This window comes from Podarcis erhardii, assembly GCF_964252035.2.
Source record: "Podarcis erhardii genome assembly, chromosome: 8".
NCBI classification, from domain to species: Eukaryota; Metazoa; Chordata; class Lepidosauria; order Squamata; family Lacertidae; genus Podarcis; species Podarcis erhardii.
In genome coordinates, this window is record NC_138499.1 from 30,193,105 (window position 1) to 30,213,606 (window position 20,502).

At 41.9% G+C, this 20,502-nt stretch overlaps 1 protein-coding gene across 2 annotated transcripts; it reads right to left on the bottom strand.

The window, feature by feature from the left end:
- Positions 1 to 1,740: 1,740 nt before the first annotated feature.
- CHMP4C (charged multivesicular body protein 4C) lies at positions 1,741 to 20,309 on the bottom strand. 2 transcript variants are annotated; one of them, XR_014159599.1, is made up of 6 exons: positions 19,742 to 20,309; positions 7,894 to 8,071; positions 6,438 to 6,546; positions 5,210 to 5,318; positions 3,637 to 4,829; positions 1,741 to 3,392 (listed from the first exon to the last, which is right to left on the bottom strand). XR_014159599.1 is itself a non-coding variant. In XM_081874800.1 (5 exons), exons 1-5 carry the CDS (start codon positions 19,935 to 19,937, stop codon positions 4,765 to 4,767), a joined length of 657 nt encoding a protein of 218 aa, XP_081730926.1. In that variant the 5' UTR covers positions 19,938 to 20,309; the 3' UTR covers positions 1,741 to 4,764. The 2 variants fall into 2 exon arrangements, 1 of the variants encoding a protein (XP_081730926.1); XM_081874800.1 differs by having other exon boundaries at positions 1,741 to 4,829.
- Positions 20,310 to 20,502: the final 193 nt, after the last annotated feature.

Genomic DNA, 20,502 nt, shown 5'->3' on the forward strand with positions numbered 1-20,502 from the left:
GCTGGACTCTACTGGAACATGTTCAGGTCTTCCACAAACCACAGCTGCCTTGAGTGTGTGGCTTGGCCATTTATCTGTGATGTAAAGATGAGAATCGTTTCTACCATACATTTGGTAAGGCACTTGTTTCCTAACTTATAAAAAGCAGTTTATTACTTTTGAATAAAAGTTAACCAAAAACAATGCAGCATAGTAGTTTGGGGAACTAAAGAGATCTGAATTCAAATCCCCACTAAGCCATTCATCTCAACGGGTGGCATTGGACCAGTCAGCCTAACTAGGCTCTCAGGCATGTTCTAAGGATAAAGGAAGGGCAGGTGTGCATGGTGGCTGGAACAGAGGGGTAATAATAAAAACTGAGCCATGTCCATCCGTCTTGACAAAGTATCTTAATATATTGGCACTAGTCTGAAACAAGCTATTCTCATAACCTGTGGCCTATGGACATTAACAAATAAGGGGTGGAAATGTAGCCTTCATTCCCCTGAACTAAATCCAGCACTATATGTCTTCTTGCATTTCTGCAGCAGATTAAAAAAAGGCTATCCCTCTGGACCGATCCATTTCTGTGTATAAAATGAAGCAATATTTACATATCCTCAAAAAGGTTATGTCGATTTCCTCATATAAGGGAGCCTAGCATGAACAGATCTTCAAGCAAAAGCGGTCGAGCAAGTTTAACATTTGTTATTGAATTCAGAGTGCCACCTACAGGACAGCAAAATACCTCCCATCCTGTTTTTTTTTTTAAAAAAAAAAAGTCCTTTCAGATGCATCTCTCAAACATATTAACTTGGTCCAAAGGCCGTTACCATGATGCAGGTGAGTGGTTCTAGAAGTTATAACAATTGTTTCAATCTAGCATTATTATTGGGATGTGGGTAGTGTTGTGGTGTAAACCACTCAGCCTTGGGCTTGCTGATCAGAAGGTCGGTGGTTCGAATCCCCACGATGGGGTGAGCTCCCGTTGTTCAGTCCCAGCTCCTGCCAATCTAGCAGTTCAAAAGCACGTCAAAGTGCAAGTAGATAAATAGGTACCACTCCAGTGGGAAGGTAAACGGCATTTCTGTGCACTGCTCTGGTTTTCTAGTTCCGTTGCGTGAGAAGCAGCTTAGTCATGCTGGCCACATGACCCAGAAAAACTGTCTGGACAAACGTTGGCTCCCTTGGCCAGTAAAGCGAGATGAGCACTGCAACCCCAGAGTTGTTCCCAACTGGACTTAACTGTCAGGGGTCCTTTACCTTTAGCATTATTATTATTTTGCAGAGATTTTAGTATTTCATTAAAATGAGGAGGACAGCTTTCCTTCTGAAGGCTTCAATTCACTTTGGAGCACAACGCTGAAAGGCTCTGTGTCTTTAAGATGGATTTCTAGAGTGATTTCCACCAGTCTTACAAGATCTGTCCAGCAGTTCTGTAGACTGCATGTATCTAATGCATCTATACTTAGAAGAAAGTCCCACTGAGTTTACACCTAAGTAGGACTGTATACTTTGACTCTACCTATAGAAAAGCAACACCTGATCCACTATGATGCAATTCCTAGTTAATAAGACTTCAGCCTCAGCTTGCTTGCTTTGCACCTATCAGGAGAAACAACATTACCAAGCAACTTTTAGCTAGTTTTGGGGTTGTTGTTTTTTAAAAAAAATAATAATGAAGAAATTGGAGATAGAGAGAACATGCCAAAATGTGCCATGACTCTATAAACTGCAGAAAAATAATTTGTACCAATAGCATTTTAACTTGTAATAATTTTTAAAATCATTTTATCGAAGGATTTCAACAGCTCATGCTTTCTATATCCAAAATCTATATAAATATACTTGTCATAGTGGATGCTGGTCAGGATTCAAACAGTTGTACACACAAAAGCTTTTTTAGGCTCTCCTGAATGCAGCCCCCTCTTTCTAAATACACACACACACACACATACACACACAAATACACAGAGCCAAAGGATCATTTACAGCAGAGGGAGCAGGTTTTCGAACTACATAATCTGCTTGTATTTGAACCTGGACATGCACCACCTAGAGCCAGGTACTAAAAATACATATTTACAATAATTTACAGTGGCTCTGAGCTGCTGCTGAGCACAGGGATTTGTTTTGAGTACTGTACCAGAATAGACCTCGGCTCACAATTCTTATCCAAGCTGCTTTCACTTAAGCAATCAAATTTGCTATTACTGAACAACTTAAAACCAGAAATCTGTGCCATATCTGTTGCAAATCACCCAGAGATCTACCTACCTCCTGATCCATGTAAGAATTATTACTTGACATTGGGTATGTGTCACATTTTCCAGGGTATTACATGATTAAGCATCAGTCATCAGGGTGAAGAAAATATGTGTAACTCATCCCCAATAACGATGAACCAAAGCGTAAGAGTATTAAGCCAGATCAATATTGCATCCTTTAAAAATAATTTGTGTTACCATTGGCCAAGCTGGTTGGGACTGAGTGGCACCCTCCCATCAGATGTCAAAGAAATAAACAATTATATGACTTTTAGAAGACATCTGAAGGCAGCCCTATTTAGAGAAGCTTCTAATATTTGATGAATTGTTGTATTTTAATATTTTGCTGGAAGCCGCCCAGAGTGGCTGAGGAAACCCAGCCAGATGGGTGAGGTATATATTATTATTAAAACAATATTTGAAGGGGCCAAATGTTTCCCACCCCTCCTTTACAGCAAGATAGGAAAAACAATTGCCAAGTCAAACACAAATATTTTCAGACAATATATTTATTTGCACCTTCATTATCCAATCATCTGAAACCCAGCTCTGTTTTCCCCAGGTCAAAAAAAATGACCCCGTTTGAAATTTGGTACTTCAAGTTATATAAATTATTCCAATGTAAAGTGTTTCATTCAGGGAAAAAGGAAAAAGGAAAGGAACTGAACGAGTGTAAGGAGGACATTTCAAAAGCCACAACTTTAAAAACCTATTAAGATTCTCCATTTGATAATAGGCATGGCAATATGAAAGGTTCAGTGTTAAAAGAAAGCTAAGTGGGAAAAGGGAACAGAAGATTCTCGGCCATTCTCTGCCCACTATTCTCCAGCATGAAGTCAGCCCTTTGATTTAGTGGACTGCAACCTCCCTGCTAAAACGGTTTGATAAAATCAATTTTAAGTCGGCTGGTCACAAAACCAAACACCCATTATAAACTGGTTTCTCAGCTCGCCTGCCCCCCCCCCCATCAAACATGCTCCACTCAACTAACTACCTTTGTTGGCTAAAATTAACTCCATTTTAGCAATCAAACACACGAAAACTCTCTGGAATTTAGCCACTTATAGCAAGCCAAACTGTATCCAGCATTTTAGACTGCAGAGCTCTTCATGTGTTATGTGCCTATACAAGACCCAAGTTGTCTTTCTATATACAGTGGTACCTTGGGTTAAGTACTTAATTCGTTCCAGAGATCTGTTCTTAACCTGAAACTGTTCTTAACCTGAAGCACCACTTTAGCTAATGGGGCCTCCTGCTGCCGCCGCACCGCTGGAGCATGCTTTCTGTTCTAATCCTGAAGCAAAGTTCTTAACCCAAGGTACTATTTCTGGGTTAGCGGAGTCTGTAACCTGAAGCGTCTGTAACTTGAAGCGTATGTAACTCGAGGTACCACTGTATACGCTTGACAAAGATAGTGTGCTAGTCCTTAAGGTGCCACGTCAGTCTTTGACTCTTCCATATAGGACCCTGAGTGAACAAGTAGCTACATGGAAGGAAGCTCCCATAGAAAGCAAAGAAATCCAACAGCACAAAATTATGGCAGGACTTAGACAAATATTTTCATGACACCCTGTAGGGATAGATGAATCTGCCAATTTTGGTGTCTCCCAGTTGTTGGTTTGTCAGATTTTAAAATAGGTTCATCATATTTCCAAATCAGTTTGTGAGGTTCTTCTGTTATACATATTTGTGAAGGCGATTTGGCCTAATATGACACATTTTAATGTGAACTTTCTCTTAACAGACACATTTTTTACACCTTTTGGTTGGAAAACTGCATTGCAAAATTCAGAAAAGTGCAAATATTGAAGGATAAGTGCATTTTGTGGCTGGTGTGTTGTTTGGGGAGGTGTGCATTAAAACAAAATCAAATTTCTCCTTCATCTCTACCTAGTGGGACCAAATGGACCACATATTCCAACAACTCCAAACTTGTTTGAAACTCTACAGAGGATGTTGCTCTATATTAGAAACATGTCTGCTCATACCATCCTCTGCAGCAAACAGGGTTTGCAACCTGTACAAGCAAAAGTCAGACGTACAAAAGAGGAAAAGCAACAGCCTGGGAGAGCTGCATATATCGGCTCTCAGCTTTGAATGTTTCTATGGAACAGAACCAATTAATTCAGGTAATAAGCATGAATGCCTGTACCTATACACAGAGCTTTCAGAGTCAAAGGATAATACTGTGTAGTAGTAATAGACTACCCCAGTCAATTTTCACCGGTAATATAAAAAAATAATCAGATTTCTTCTGTATGAAAAAAGAAATTCATATGAGGCTGCATCTGAAGAAGAAGGCACACTTCAAGTACAGGTCTTAAGTAATCCTGGCTCTCTTAAAAATACAGACACACACACATATACATACATGTGTACATATACACATACATACAGACATAAAATCCCACCAGGGACCAATGCCGGACTGTATCAAACACAGCCATGCTCTGTGTAAAACAAAACACTGTTCCATAAACTTCTTCCATGGCGTTTCCCGTAACCCTGTAGATTGCTGTTAAGAAGCCCATGCCGCAAGCTGCTGCATATCATCTTCATCCTCCACCCTTTTCCTTGAAGATGCTGTAACAAAAAGATGTTCAAGAACTGTTAGAATATAAAAACAAGGTACAAACATGATGACTCAATGGGAAGTCTTGGCCATGGCCATCCTGCACCCGATCCAAATTCTAATACAAGACTCATCATCATGGAGGATGTCAATAGAAGGTACACACTAGAACTGCTCACAGAGTGCCAGGTAAGACCCAGGTCTTGGGTCTTGAACCTCAGTGCTAAAAAAACCCTGTTCTTCACTTAGTGTATTCTGTCTCAATTCTTCCTGCTCATCCAATCAGAAATCTTGACAGTTTCAGGATATATATACTAAAATTTATTTCACCTGAATCATTCTATATCATATCATTAGCAGACAGCTCAAAATAAGGAAAAAAAAGGTTTACCAGGATGGGAAGGCAGCGGCGTAGCTGGTACACTTGGTAGTCGAACATTTGCCATTTTACTATTGAGTTCTTCTTGCTCCAGTTCTTCCAGTTCTGCCAACAGCTCATCCTGAAAGTTTTTTTTTTTAAAATGGAAGGTTATGTTTTGAGAAACAGGGTCCACTATCTCAAGAGACTAATAATGGCAGCCATGTAAACAGCCACTCCCCTAGTTGCCAGTAGCAAGTAAGTATCTGCTCCAAGCAATCAGACAGGGAAGCTTTATTAAACTGGAAACTGGGTTGTTGTCATGTCATGATTGGCATAGGTCAGAGGGGAAACTGCGCCAGGGGCCAAATCTGGTCTGACAATTATTTGGCTCACAGGGCCACTGTCTCCATATCTCGTCCACCTGCTGCACACCTGATGTCATATGTGTTTGCAGATGTGGGGCAGTTGGGGATGCAACTGGATTGGCTGCTCGTGCAATTGATCCAAGCAGGAAGCATGATTTATGGCTCCATATGTCAGCTGATATACAGTGGTGTCTTGGTTCTCAAACGTAATCCATTCTGGAAGTCCGTTCAACTTCCAAAACATTCAAAAACCAAGGCACAGCTTCCTATTGGTGCAGACGCCCCAGAAACTATAGCTGACAACCGCATCGGACATTTGGCTTCCAAAAACCGTTTGAAAACCGGAACACTTACTTCCGGGTTTTCGGCGTTTGGGAGCCGAAATGTTTGAGCACCAAGGTGTTCAAGAACCAAGGTTCCATTGTATGTGGGAAATGGACTAGTATTATAGTATTATTTTTGACTGTAGACTTATCTTCAGGACTCTACAATCAATTACAAATCAATGCACCACACCCATACGCACGTACAGAACCTTTTTTTGTAGTAGAGGCTTTCCTTTAGTTGAGATTCCTGCGTTGCAGGGGATTGCACTAGATGACTCTCAGGGTCCCATTCCAACACTACAATTCTATGATTCAAAGACCATTAAACTTCGCTGTGGTGTGCATTAACATGTCTCGCATATAGTTTTGAAAATTTTCTTCAGGGAAGTACTGAGTCCAATTTCCCACCATTTAAACTGTTATCTCCTCAGTCAACTGAGAACTGAAGTGCACTTAAAGACAGGTGTTAAGTGCTTGGCAACCAGCCTGACAAGATTTTATCGAGCATAAAATTAAGCAGTGATATTTAGTCTGCATCTAGTTTATGTCCTTAATTTCATTACCAACCTCATCAAAGTCATCACCAACTTTTCTGGTAAGAGCTTCTGTGATTTCCTGAGCGATATCTTGCTGTTCAGTGATATCTTGCATCATGTCGTCAATTTTGTCCAAGTCCCTGAAGAGACAAAGGTTGATTTAATGAACCTGTGTACCACGCATGAACATTTTATAAAGTTACCAGGGTGGGACAGAAAACAGACAAAAACCACAGAAGTATCATGAAGCACCAAAGAACAGCAGAATAAAGAGCAGCAATAAAAACAAGCAGAAAATCTATAGAATTATAGAACTGTGGAGTTGAGATGGACTCGAAAGATCATCTAGACCAGGCATAGGCAAACTCGGCCCTCCAGATGTTTTCAGACTACAACTCCCATCATCTCTATCTAACAGGACCAGTGGTCAGGGATGATGGGAGTTGTAGTACCAAAACATCTGGGGGGGTGGAGTTTGCCTATGCCTGATCTAGACCAACCCCCTGCAATGCAGCAATAGATGTTAAAAAGCCCAGGAAAATAACAGGTTCGGCTGGTGCCTAAGAGACTTTGGGTTGGAGTCAGACTTGGCACATCAGAGTTCTATTCACTATGAAGGGGCAAGATGATTTTTGCCTTTACTCTTTCCCCCTGCAGTGCCTGTTTCCCTCACCACCTCCACACACAAAAATCTCTTCTGAGCTGCTGGAGGACCATCCTGTTCAGCATCAAAGACAGCACAGGATCTCAGTCCCTTTAACTAGCAAAAGGGACACTGTGGATGCAGCCTTCCAGCTTAAGTGTAAGGCAAGCCTCCCTGGTGAGAAAATGCTATAAGGGCTGCCACAACATTGGACCCTCACCCTAGTCACCATGACGAATTTCAGAACACAGGCAGGTTGATGCGAGGGAAGAGGTTCCTTCTAGAACCCACATCCCAAGGGCTAAGCACCAGCACTCTGAAGTGTGCTCTGAAACAGATGGTAGCTACCGGAGCTTTTTAAGCACAACTGAGATGTATTTGCAATGACCAGTTAGTATCCTCGTCGCTGTAGCTGGGCAGTTTCCAAAGGCAGCCCCACATACATTGCACTGTAGTAGTCTAATACCACCAGAACATGAACTTGCTCGCTTGTTTTGTTTTAGAGTAATCCTTCCCCACACACAAAGAAATTGGCCATAACCTAAAATGGAAAGGAAGGACACCCTTGTAGCTCATCAGTTCAGCACATGCTTTGCACACCAGAATCTCAGTGCAGCAAGGACTACAGTGAGCAGCTAATCATGTTAATCTGGACTGCCACGGGGCCTGCAAAAACACCACAGGAGCCAAAAATACCACACTCAACCCCTAATGTCTACCCATAAAATCTTGCCACACCTGAGGATCTAACGAAAACAACAGCACAAACCAAAATAAACCCAATGGTAACCTTAACATTGAAGGGCATTTCCAATGGACAGTTGACTGTGTGTTTTCCACTTACATGTTTTCATGCACCTTTTTCATTGCTTGGGCTGCATAGCCCATGTTCTTGAACACTTCTGTGTTAGTGTAGGAATTTTCAAGGGCTTCGCGTTGGAATTCAATGGTGGAAAGGGTCCCATCAATTTGGGTCAACTGTTTCTCGTATCTCTTTTTCCTCTTCAGTGCCTGCAGTGCAGCTGTTGGTGTAACATGGAGAGGTTAGCAGGAGGGCTTTTCGTGATGCAGCTGTGGGGAACCTGTGGTCCTCCAGAAGCAGCTGGACTGCAACTGCCAGCACCCCCCTGACCACAGTCAGACCCCCGACTGATGGGAGCTGGAGTCCAGCAATGTGTGAGAGGCCACAGGTTCCCCACCCCTGCCCTCCCACCAGATGTCAAAGAGAACAACAACTACCAGACTTTTAGAAGACATCTGAAGGCAGCCCTGTTTAGGGAAGCTTTTAATGATTGATGTATTACAGTATTTTAATATTTTTTTGGAAGCTGCCCAGAGTGGCTGGGGAAGCCCAGCCAGATGGGTGGGGGGTGGGGTATAAATAATAAATTATTATTATTATTATTATTATTATTATTATTATTATTATTATTTACTGATGCAGTTTAAATGGAGCTGCTTCACACCAAATAAGGCAGAGTAGCAGATAAAAATAAAGAAAGGAAGAGGGCTTAGGAATCCATCAGGCCACAAGAAATCCCAGAGTCCCTCCATAGCTTTCAAGAGGCAACACAATCTATATGAGGAAAATGAGGCAACAACATTCTAAGGGATAAAATATTGTCAAGATAAAAGCAAGATGTTGATATTTCAGAGATAAGATACAAAAAGCACACACCTGGGATACTTTCTCCTCTACTGCAGAGGCACATTCCAGAGAAAGAAACAACTAATTCCACATTACCAGTAGGGCTTTCTGGCATTCACATCTTGAAATCTGTCTCAGTAGAAATTGGTTACAAAGCAAAGGAGGAGGAGGGCAGAAATAAATGGTGTTCAGTTGGGAAAAGTGGGAAAATCCCCTTGGATGAATGCAAGACTTGTGAATTGTGGCTATTTGTTTTGTTTTCTGCTTTGTGAGTGTTTCCGCCCCAAAGCTTTACTTAAATCAGGTATTAGGGTCTCTACAAAAGGGCACAATTTAAGGATTCCAGAGATCATGCAGTTCCTTCCACTGTATTTCTTGGACAAGGTCTCCTGCCCTAAATGGCCCATCCTTTTATGAAGGATGCAACAGCCACATCAAAACACAAGCAGAGTGGTAGGAATTGGTTCATCAGCTTTGGCAAAGCTAGGTATCAGTAGCCCTATTAAGTCATTGTATGAACACTAGGACGGTGTGCCCGGAATCTGCTTTAACCAGAATCTGCCACAGATGTTGCAAATTCTGTATTTCTAGCACTGCTTCCAGAATGGAACTTGTCAGGACAAATCCATGGAAGTATGATCAAAATAATTCCAGGGAATAAAACTAATTAGAAATTCTTTAAAATTGGTCCCAGCCCTGCTGCCCCCAATTTGTTATCTGCAAAATTACACATTTGGAAAATCAGCAGGGAGACTGAAAGAGGCTACAGCCTAAAAAAAACAAAAAAACTGATGGGGGAAGGGGAGCAAATATTTTAGACTGCTTTTTTTCTTTAGAAATGTCTAGGGGTACTCTCATTTTGACTCGAGAAAATCACCATTTTATAGTTCAAATTGGGGAAAATAAACACAGTAAATGGACAAAAGTACAAAGATTCACAAAATGTTTAGGGTCTGAGTATCCCCAGAAAAAAAGCACTGATTTTAGAACACCCTGTGTATCCACTGATCTGTTCTCTGAAACAAAGTGAAACTCTGAGCAGTATTGTACTTTGAACTTAGTGCCACTCAGGAAACTGGGAGTGTCTCACAGAATAATACAGCTCTGCTGCTGTATTTGTGAAGGAGGCTGGTGAGGAAAAAGATCAGCCTTAATTCATTTCCTTAATGGGATCTACTGACAATGAAATGCTTAGAGATTTCACTGGAATGTGAAGTCAGTAGTGGGGGAGAAAAATAACCGCTGCATTCAACCCAAACGAAGTTGTTGAGCAGCAGGTGTACACAAACAGAACAGGGATTTCTTTGGTTCATTGTGGCCAAAATAAGAGGATTCCATGCTTCAAGGACGACCCAGTTCAACCAGTCCAACAACTGCAGCATGGAATGAGTTCATGCCAGGAAACTCCATAAGAATCTGAACAGCTAGTGCCTTTATAATACGAATTTTTAGGAAGACAGAATCCATTCCCTTTAGCTTTATCATATGTACAGTCATTTTTACAAATGGGTAAAGGTAAAGGTAAAGGGACCCCTGACCATTAGGTCCAGTCGTGACCGACTCGGGGGTTGGGGCGCTCATCTCGCTTTACTGGCCGAGGGAGCCGGCGTACAGCTTCCGGGTCATGTGGCCAGCATGACTAAGCCACATCTGGCAAACCAGAGCAGTGCACGGAAACGCTATTTACCTTCCCGCCAGAGTGGTACCTATTTATCTACTTGCACTTTGACGTGCTTTCGAACTGCTAGGTTGGCAGGAGCAGGGGCTGAGCAACAGGAGCTCACCCTGTCGCGGGGATTTGAACCGCCGACCTTCTGATCAGCAAGTCCTAGACTCTGTGGTTTAACCCACAGCACCACCCGCGTCCCTCTACAAATGGGTAGATTTATCCAAATAAAAACATATAGTCATAGATATATGTCTTTGGATCATACGAATCCCCTTAAGCCAGTGGGGAACCTGTGGCCCTCCAGACTACAACTCTCATCATTCTTGACCAACAGCCATGCTGGCTGAGCCTGATAGCAGTTGGAGTCCAACAAGGACTGGACAGCTATAGGTTCCTCATTCCTGCCTCCACAGGCATTTTAAAAACTCATGAAATTCGAAATCCAAAACATCCTAAAACAGAGGCTGCTCCCTTCAGCTTGACCCTGAATTGTATACAGATAAATATATGAAACCATTATGCTGTTATACCAAAAAAAAAAAAAAAAAAAAAAATCTTCTCAGCCTTCTAAAGACTGTATGGCCCCATCCAGTCAGAAATCTAGACAGTTTCAGAATATATATGCAATATATAATGTAATCCCCCAAATAATAATAATAAATACATTATATTGTATTTATAACTGGTTGTCAGAATGCCCCAGGTGAATTAAAGAAAAATAAAAAGTAGACGTAGGACTGCCAATTGCAGAGGTGTGAAAGACTGACAGACACCCTGGAAAGTCAGAGTCCGAGCCTCGGTCTTGTCTGTTTCACAACAGTGGATAAGACAGGCTCAAGAATCAGGCTTATCAGTACAACCATTTATTTATTAATTGGCAAATGCACATTTGTTGTTTACTGTACAGTCAATATAACCTAACCTGATGGTTTCACAATATTGGAGAGTAACTTACTTCACAGACAAGATATTCTGAAAGACCAGAAAAGAAGGTTCCCATTCCAAAGATTTCAGAAACAGAAGAAAGCCAGAGAAGAAAAAGAGAGTAATCTGAGGAAATAAACATAACATCACAGGTCGCAAGACTATATAGATTTATCTTTAGTTATTTATTTTTTACTTTAAGAGTGCAGCGATTTTAAAGAGTGACAATTTCAAAATTGCAGTAGGAAGAGAAATATCAAGGGTAGAGTTTGATATTGGATACTTCTCTAATTACAGAAGTATTCATTTGGTACAACAGTTGTATTCAAAAAAGAAAAGGAAAACTTCCTTTAGAGAAAGAAAATACAGCAAGCGTACAGTCTAGTAAGGCAGAGGCTACAGTTGCAGACACAAAACTGTACCCTTCAAACTAAAATGTAGAAGCAAATGGAAACACAATGAATTCTCCACCAATCATTAAACCACAATTATTTCCACAACACTCAATGATCATGGCGTAACAACAGGCAGGATTCCAGAAAGTTCTGTTCCCCAGCAGCTATTTGTCAATTTTTTACTAGCTACAGCACACACACACACACAAACACACACTAGAGGTTCCCCAATCTACTGGAGCAGGAATGAGGGGGTTTATTGGTGTGGAGAGGGTAAAGAACAAAAGCAACTACAGAAAGAAAAAGTTATTTCACATGAATAGGGCTCTACTCATGATTTGTTGGGATTTACTTTAATACATTTACAGTGGTACCTCTGGTTACGAACTTAATTCGTTCTGGAGGTCCATTCTTAACCTGAGGTACCACTTTAGCTAATGGGGCCTCCCGCTGATGCCACACCGCCACCACACGATTTCTGTTCTCATCCTGGGGCAAAGTTCTTAACCTGAGGTACTACTTCCGGGTTAGCAGAGTCTGTAACCCAAAGTATATGTAACCTGAGGTGTTTAAATTTCTATTAACACCCTTCTCATCTGACGATCACAGGTCCATTTACAACATAAAAACACAATAAAAAAGATAAGAAAAAGAGACTGTATAAATTTAAACTAAGTTTAATTTTTGTGAATCCAAAGAAGAGTATTAGTACATGGTTGTTTTCATTTTTGTCCAATTAAGAGTGTGTATATTATGTACGTTATTTATGAATTTCAATAAAGTTATGTTAAAATAAAAAACAACAACATAAAAAACACAAAAATACATGACATAGTAACAAACAAAAACAATACCCCCTCCCACAAAATATCAACAGGCTTAGATCACATTCCTTTTCTTTCTTTCTTTCTTTCTTTCTTTCTTTCTTTCTTTAAAGTAACAGGTAAAAATAGTCTGTCAATTCAGTTTACACTCACATGTTGGCAAGGGCTACTTATGAGTGGAGGAAAAACTGATAACTTGGTGTTAAAGCATCTGCTTTGCATCTGGTTCAGTCTCCAGCATCTCCAAGCAGGGCAGGGAAAGACCCTTTGCCTGACATCTTAGAGAGCAGTTGCCAGTCAGTGAAGACAATACTGAGCTGGATGGACTAAGGCAGCTTCCTATGTCTACTTCTGATACAGCCCATCTCATATGAGACAAAATGAAGCAATGCCAGCATGTTCAGTATAAACTTAGGGGAGAAAGTTAACCCTGGCATTTGTAACCAATGAAATGAGAAGGTGTCAACCCTGTATAAAGATAACATGTTTTTAAGCAAATCTCACAGAGCTTCCTTTACCACAGTTCCAATAAACTCAATATTTACACTTAAAAGAAGTAGATCATACCATATGACAAATATTTATCCTTAGGGCTCTTAACTCATGTGTCAGGACTAGGAGGTGCCGACTTTGTACACCTCATGTGGACTGCTGCTGGATCAGTTCTGGAGTTGATTAATGGCTTAAAGACATTCATACTAAGGGAGAACTGATTATGGCTCTGAGTTGTGGCTTAAGGACAACTCTAAGGAACTAAGCCCTCTTTTCTCTTGGCATGAGATTAGAAATTCAGACAAAGTTTCCCAGCTGAAGTTATTACACAGGGTAACCTACTGTGTTACAAGAATAGCAAGATCTGAGCCACTCCTGTTCTGAAGAAGGTGCTTTTTTCTTATAAAATTCTCGGGAAGTTATAAAACAATTCTCTCAGTGGGTGAATCCGTCCATTATGGTTTTTCATTTTTCCAATCTTAAGTTCAGTTCTTCACATTTCCAACTCAGTTTTCAATTAAAAAGAAAAAAATCCTCATGAAAATCCATCAACATTTTAGTACAATTTCCCCCCAATAAGCACATTTTTGTATGCATGTTTGCCTTTTTTACACATTTTTGTAAAGTCTTTTTGCTAATGTAATGGTATTTTCACGAATACAGTCATACCTCGGAAATAAAAAAGAATCCATTCCAGAAGTCCATTCGACTTCCAAAACGTTCAACTTCCAAAAACGTGGCTCCTGATTGGCTGCGGGAAGCTCCTGCAGCCAATCAGAAGCTGCGGAAGCCCTGTTGGACATTTAGCTTCCAAAAGAATGTTCAAAAACTGGAACACTCACTTCCGGTTTTCGCTCATTCGGGAGCCAAAACGTTCGACTCCTATGGCGTTCAGGAGCTGAGGTACGACTGTATATGCTTTTTAGATAAACTTTCCCCTAATATGCACATTTACATATGCATTACTTGTCTGGAGAAACTGGCGGAAAGTGTGAATTTTGAAGGATGGTTGCATTTGGTTTTGCACATTGTTTCAGAAAGTGTGGATTCGACAGGTTCACTCTTAAATGACAACCAAATTGAATTTCTGGTCCAGAGCAAGACATGCACTGGGCAGGAAGGTAGAGACTGCAGCAGGATTATGGTGCTGGAGGAATGGAGTCAAACTCTTCTCTTTGTATCGTTTTCCCAGCTATAATCTCACCCTTCCAAAGAAACCCAAAAAAATCAGGTACCCATTCATTACGTCGGTATTTTGCCTGACAAAACAAATGAAGCAGCATTTTAATCAGGAAACCAAGAAGAAAGGCTTAATTCCCTTCCCCCAGGACCATGATGGTCTCACTCTTAAGTCCCCCTCCCCACCAGTGGGCTGCTAATTTGACTTTTACAGACTACAGCAAATCCTGGATCTCCTGCTTCAAATCAAATGTGGTTCTTATGCACCAATGCATCAAATCTTGGGGAGAACCAATTGTGCATTTTATAATAAGAAATTCATAAGCTATTGCCTCTTTTCATGTTTTGTAGTTTGAAAATGAAGCTTAGGAAGCAACTTCCTAGAAGACTGGAACAAAGCGGTATTTGGGATATTTATGGGTGCACGTCAGCCTCGCGATGGTGTTCTTAATAACATGTCGCTAGGCTTGTTCTACAGTAACATGAAACATTTGCATCATTGCCTGACTCTTACATTGCCCAACCTCAAGTAATAACAGTCAAGACGGCTAAGTCAAACACATGGAATGCGGATCACCATCATGAGACACTCAAAACACCACCAGCAGTACATACATTTTAATTATCTATTACCAGCCCCCCAGGCTTGTTCTTTTAATCCCATACTTCAACTTTACCAACAACTTGCTATGCATCTTCCAGACAAAAGTGTTGCTACATTTTCTGAGCAAATATCAACTAATAATATTTGGTGCAAGGAAAAGTATTTTGTTGGAAAATATGCCCATTGCTTTATGCAAATGCGATTATTTTCTAATAACCTAAAGGACTTCAAATATCTAAAGGGCTGTCCCATGGAAGATGGAGCAAGCTTGTTTTCTCCTGCTCTGGAGGCTAGGACCCAAACCAATGGATTCAAGTAACAAGAAAGGAGATTTGAACTTAAACAACAGAAAGACCTTTCTGATAGTAAGAGATGTTCGGCAGTGGAACGGACTCCCATAAGAGGTGGTGGACTCTCCTTCCTTACCTTGAAGGTTGTTAAGCAGAGATTGGATGGCCATCTGTCATGGATGCTTTAGTTGAGGTTCCTGCATTGCATAAGGTTGGACTAGTTGACCCTCGGGATCCCATGCAACTCTACAATTCCATGATTCTATGATCTGGTTGTCATGGACATCTACCGCATATAGGTTGATATAATTAGTGACAACAATCCTTCTAAGCCTGTGCCACTCTATGAAAATTTATTTTTCTGGATTACTTTATTTATTTAGTAAATAGCCTCAAAAGGGTATCCAAGTTTGGGCTTTGTAGCCTCAAGAGGCTATTCAAGCGGCTTACAAAAGATTTACACAATGCAATTATATTCAAAGGGTGAGGACCACTTGTGCTGAATTGCTTGTGTGATTGATTTCTGCTTGTACAAAAATCCCCTTGAGCACTTGAGAAGCCTCTGCAGCAGGCTGAGGACAAGCAGGGACTGCAGAGGGAAGGAGGAATGGGAATGGGGAGAGTGGGGTTATTGGTTTGTGGCAGTTTTGTTGTTGTTGTTGTTCTTATGTATTTTGTGTTTTTACCTTATATTTTAATGTTGTTAACCGTCCTGAGGTCTATGGATGAAGAGCAGTAAACAAACAAACAAACACATGGAAACCACAATGTCCCCATGATTGCCACAATCCCTGAATCCAACAACAATCAAGACACAGAGCTGGAGGCTGCAGAGGCATCAGCTAAGGACCCAGATCACATTCAGAGCTCAGAGCTAACTGCTGGAGATCCAGGGAACTCTGTAATTGAGGGGGGCAGATAGAACTAGCAGGACCAAACCCTGGACCCTCATGGGTGCTTTCCCAGAGGAACCAGATGCCTCCCATTACACCAGTCCAGCAACTAGCCCTGTGCAGAGCTTATCTGAGGTCCGGGGCCAGAGTCTTGTTCTTGGCATGACAGCATAAGTCTGGTAGGCCCCTGGCTGGGGCCCCCAAACAGCTTAGCCCTCTAAGGCATGGGGCAAGTGTACCCAGCTGCTCCACCACTCTGCACAAGCTTCCCAGAGACACAAGGAAGACATCAGTAGGGAGGCTAGGGAATGGAGGAGGAATGGCCGCCACCAGGCCCAGGCCCTTTAAGCCTCTGAAGTTCTCCATGAGACGGTGGAGCCTAGAGGAAGTAGTCTGTTTTCTCAGAGTTATTGGTTCTGCAACTTTTGAGGATAGGGAGGGAGAGGGTGGGTGGAACCTAGCCTATTGTACAAGGGTAAAATTCACAGTCGCTGCTCTGCCCCACTTTTGCCTCTGGCCCTGCCCTCTGTTGACATTTGGCTCCCATAAAGGTTTCTCAGAAGGAAACGTGGTCCTAGGTTTCCCACCCCAGCCCTATAGCTAACATTTCAACTCAAAGGTTTTTTTTTATCTGCAATGTGTTCTTAAGCAGTTTCTCATCACAAAATTATTATCCCCATATTCCTCTTTCTATTACACATGGAAGCATATTGTACTTGTGGAAGCATCACAAAAGCCTAATGGGCAAAGGTTTGATCGATTATGTGGAAAGCTGTAGAAAAACCAGTGTTTATATATTATTGAGTTCTGGAAGACGACTATGTCTGCATAACTTTAAAGGCTGTTCCAACAACAAAACTGCAGGTGCCAACTCTGCCTTTGTTCCCTGGCTCCCTTTCTGTAAGTACAACAAAAGTTTTCTTATCTACAGCTCACACATCAGGGTAGATTTCCTTGACCCACTTCCTAGCTAAAAGCCTTTGTGAAATCTCTGCATTTTTATATTCTTGTTTCACAAAACTATGGTACAGTCAAACATTGCTTTGATATCAGTCTAAATTAAAGCACTCTTGGTCAAGATAAGGCAGAGTATTGGGCGATTGTTATTGTTACTTTTCTTTTACATAATCAAGAATAAATCTTAGGTTTTCAGTGTTGCTTGTATGCTGTCTGAATCCATTCAACTGCCCTTGCCTTTCCTTTGCAATTATACCATTATCTACCAAGCATGCCCACAACATGGTCTTCAAACAATTCTATTGTCACCAGACTATTGCACCACCACAAGCTGCTCTCATTTCATTGATGTTGCAGTACTATACCCATTTACCCATTGTACTCATAGTTTTGAGTAGAAGTGTATAGGACTGCATTGTAAGACTGTGGTCAAAAGAGATATTTGAGAATCAAGGCTTTCTGATAGAATTCACCAGCCGCAAACATCTACAGGCTAACAGTTTCACCCAGGTAACCATAACCAATAGAAGCACATAGCTTTTGTGGTTAGCTTGGAAGATCAGCCTATCTGTGCAAGAGACTGCATTCGCTGACGTGGGCGACAGCTTTGCAACTGCCCTTCATCCTCATCCTCTCCCTCCCTCCTGCCACTGTTGACCTCTAACTCCACGTTGGGCAAAAGATTCCTGCATTGCACTAGAAAACCCTTGTGGTCCCTTCCAACTCTACAATTCTATGATTCTATGGCAACAAATGTTTAGATTGCTTCATGCCAGTTTCTGATGTAGCAATGCTTATTCAGAAGTAAAACCCCACAGAGTTCAATGAGGTTAACTCCAAAGAAACTACAGTATGTAGTGGCCTGCCCAAGTTCCCTTTATATTGAAGGTTGAAAGGGGAGCACTCTCACAAACCAGAAAGCCATTCTTCCAAAGTACTGTTATATAAATCTCAAACACACCTACATGACTTCATCCAGCTATTTTTATTGGCTAGCTAGGGTGGGTCTACGGATGCAGGCAAAAGAAACACTGAAATTACTGTGTACAGTTCTAATTCTGACTAAGATTCTAGCCAAACAATAAAGACCAACAACAAATCTAAGAATACACTTCACTTCAGCACAGACCACACAATCATCTTCCGTTTATTTTTGTAACAGTTTATGCAGCAACTCAAAAAAACCCTAGTTGCGCAATACCGTAGAATTACGGTGGATACAATAAAAAAGTCACTAATATGCAATACTTCGTACATCTAGAACTACTCATAGTGATGGAATATTTTAGAAACTTAAAACAATTATATATGATAGTTGCAAATGAGCTCTAGAGCCACTGCAATCTTAGCCTTCAGCCCATTTGTATAGGGTGATGTGCAATTCAAAGGATGTTTACTCAGAAGGAAGTCCTGCTACATATAATGAAATTTACTCTCTGGCAAGTGTGTTCAGGATTACAGCCCAAATACAGGACTAACAACCCAAAATGTAGAAGTGGTGTGGTCCCTTGATACGAAAGTATCTTTAAAACAATCTGCTTCTGCAGACCTTTGAAAACTAATTTTAATGATTGTTCTTGTTGTATATTTACTTATTAAACTAACAAAGACCAAAGTAACAAACTTTCTAGTGGGTATAAAGTTCACATTGTGATGCAGTGTGATTAGGAAATAAGAGGCTGTCTACAAAGAGAGTATCATATAGACACAGTTTAGGGGGGTCATTATTGTGGAAATGGGTTCTCTAGGAAATGGGTGTGAGAGCAGCATAGGTAGAATTTCTAGGGAACAAGCATCCTAGCTTGGCAACAGGAAAGGACATCACTTTTGTATAGGAAATAATGTATGTGTACATCCTGCACTCAGTTGTCACGTGGTATGATTGCAAAGAAGAATGGGAAGGAGCTTGTACTGGATACAATCACAGGGAGCAACAACCAATTATGCCTTCTGAGTCAAAACCCAATGCACTATTTAGTTACTAAGATGCATACTCCACCTTTCAAGGCAAAACAACTCTCCAAGACAGCTTACAAAAACAAAACAAAACAAAACAAAACAAAACAAAACAAAACAAAACAAAACAAAACAAAAGAAAGATTTAAATTAGTAAAGGTAAAGGGACCCCTGACCATTAGGTCCAGTCGTGACTGACTCTGGGGTTACGGCGCTCATCTCGCTTTACTGGCCGAGGGAGCCAGTGTACAGCTTCCAGGTCATGTGGCAAACCAGAGCAGCGGACGGAAACGCCGTTTAACTTCCCGCTGGAGCGGTACCTATTTATCTACTTGCACTCTGACATCCCAAAAACCAAGTAATACGCAGCAGCAGAATATATCAACATAAACAGAAAAATGTAAAAGGCAGATACAAATGCAAAATTATTTAGCACACACTAATTTAGAGAGCTGTTTTGAGCGACAACTCCCATCCGATCTAGGCAGCATGGAAATGGTCAGGAATGACAGGAGGTGTAGTCCAGAGCTTCAAGAGGGAACCAGGTTGAGGAAGGTTCCTTTAAAGAAATGCAATACATTTCAGTAACCAAGCTGAAACTGCCTCTGGTGCAATACACTTTATGACACAGCTGCCTTCTTCGGTCTCTCCACTCCACACACAACAGAATCGACAATTACATTCCTAAAGGGTGGGAAGCGAGAGAGCCGTAACCGCCCAACCGACAATGTTTGGGGCGAAAGCGTTTGCACTCTGCACGTGCTCAGAGGCACCGCTTCCTCAAAGCGCCTCCCCCACAAAGTTTGACCAACTTGACCCTGAAATCGTGCCTTTTAAGGCCTGAGCCGGGCCAAAGCTCACCTCGCTTGTCTCGGGTGCCGTGTTTCTTGGCCAGCGCCAGCTCCTTTTGGATCCTCGCCTCCAGATACTCCTGCTTCTTGGTCAGCATCTCCTCGGTCTCCCGCAGCCGGGCTAAAGCCTCCTGCGGGCTCGGGCCCCCTTTGCCTTTCCCCTTGGCGCCTCCTCCGCCCTTGAAAAACTTGTGGATCTTGCTCATCTTCGCCCCGCCGAGGACCAGCCGCCTTTGCCAGGGATACGATCGCGCCTCCTCGACGCCCCTAACTCCCTAGAGTTCTTCCCTAGAAAACAAGCCCAGAGACGCGCCAGAGAAGCGCCAGGAGGGGAAGGAAGTGGCTGCTGTTGCGGCGGCTCCCGAGGCCGACGGCCGAGCCACGTGACCCACACGTACCTGCGACAGGTGTTGCCACCTGGGGAACGTGCGGCGCCAGCGGAGAGGCTCTTCTCAAACGGGAGCCCCAGCAGGAAGAGCCAGCCAAGCCGTGGGACAGCCGCTGCCCTCTGCACATGCTCGCCAGCGCCCTCGTTCTCATTCCTTCCCTACATTCCTGGGTTGAGCAGTGATTCGTTTGGGGCTTTATCAGGTGTCAAAGAAATAAACTATCTGACGTTTAGAAGACATCTGATAGCAGGCCTGTTTAGGGAAATTTTTAATGAATGATGCTTTTATGTATTTTTAATCTTTCGTTGGAAGTCGCCCAGAATGGCTGGGGAAACCCAACCAGATGGGCGGGGTATAAATAACAACTTCAACTTCTTCTTCT

Coding starts and splice junctions, on each gene's coding strand:
- CHMP4C (XM_081874800.1), bottom strand. CDS start 19,937: ATGAGCAAGATCCACAAGTTTTTCAAGGGCGGAGGAGGCGCCAAGGGG. Junction 8,072..19,741: donor CGGCACCCGAGACAAGCGAG/GTGAGCTTTGGC, acceptor TTACACCAACAG/CTGCACTGCAGGCACTGAAG. Junction 4,830..5,209: donor GCCGCTGCCTTCCCATCCTG/GTAAACCTTTTT, acceptor TTTTTGTTACAG/CATCTTCAAGGAAAAGGGTG.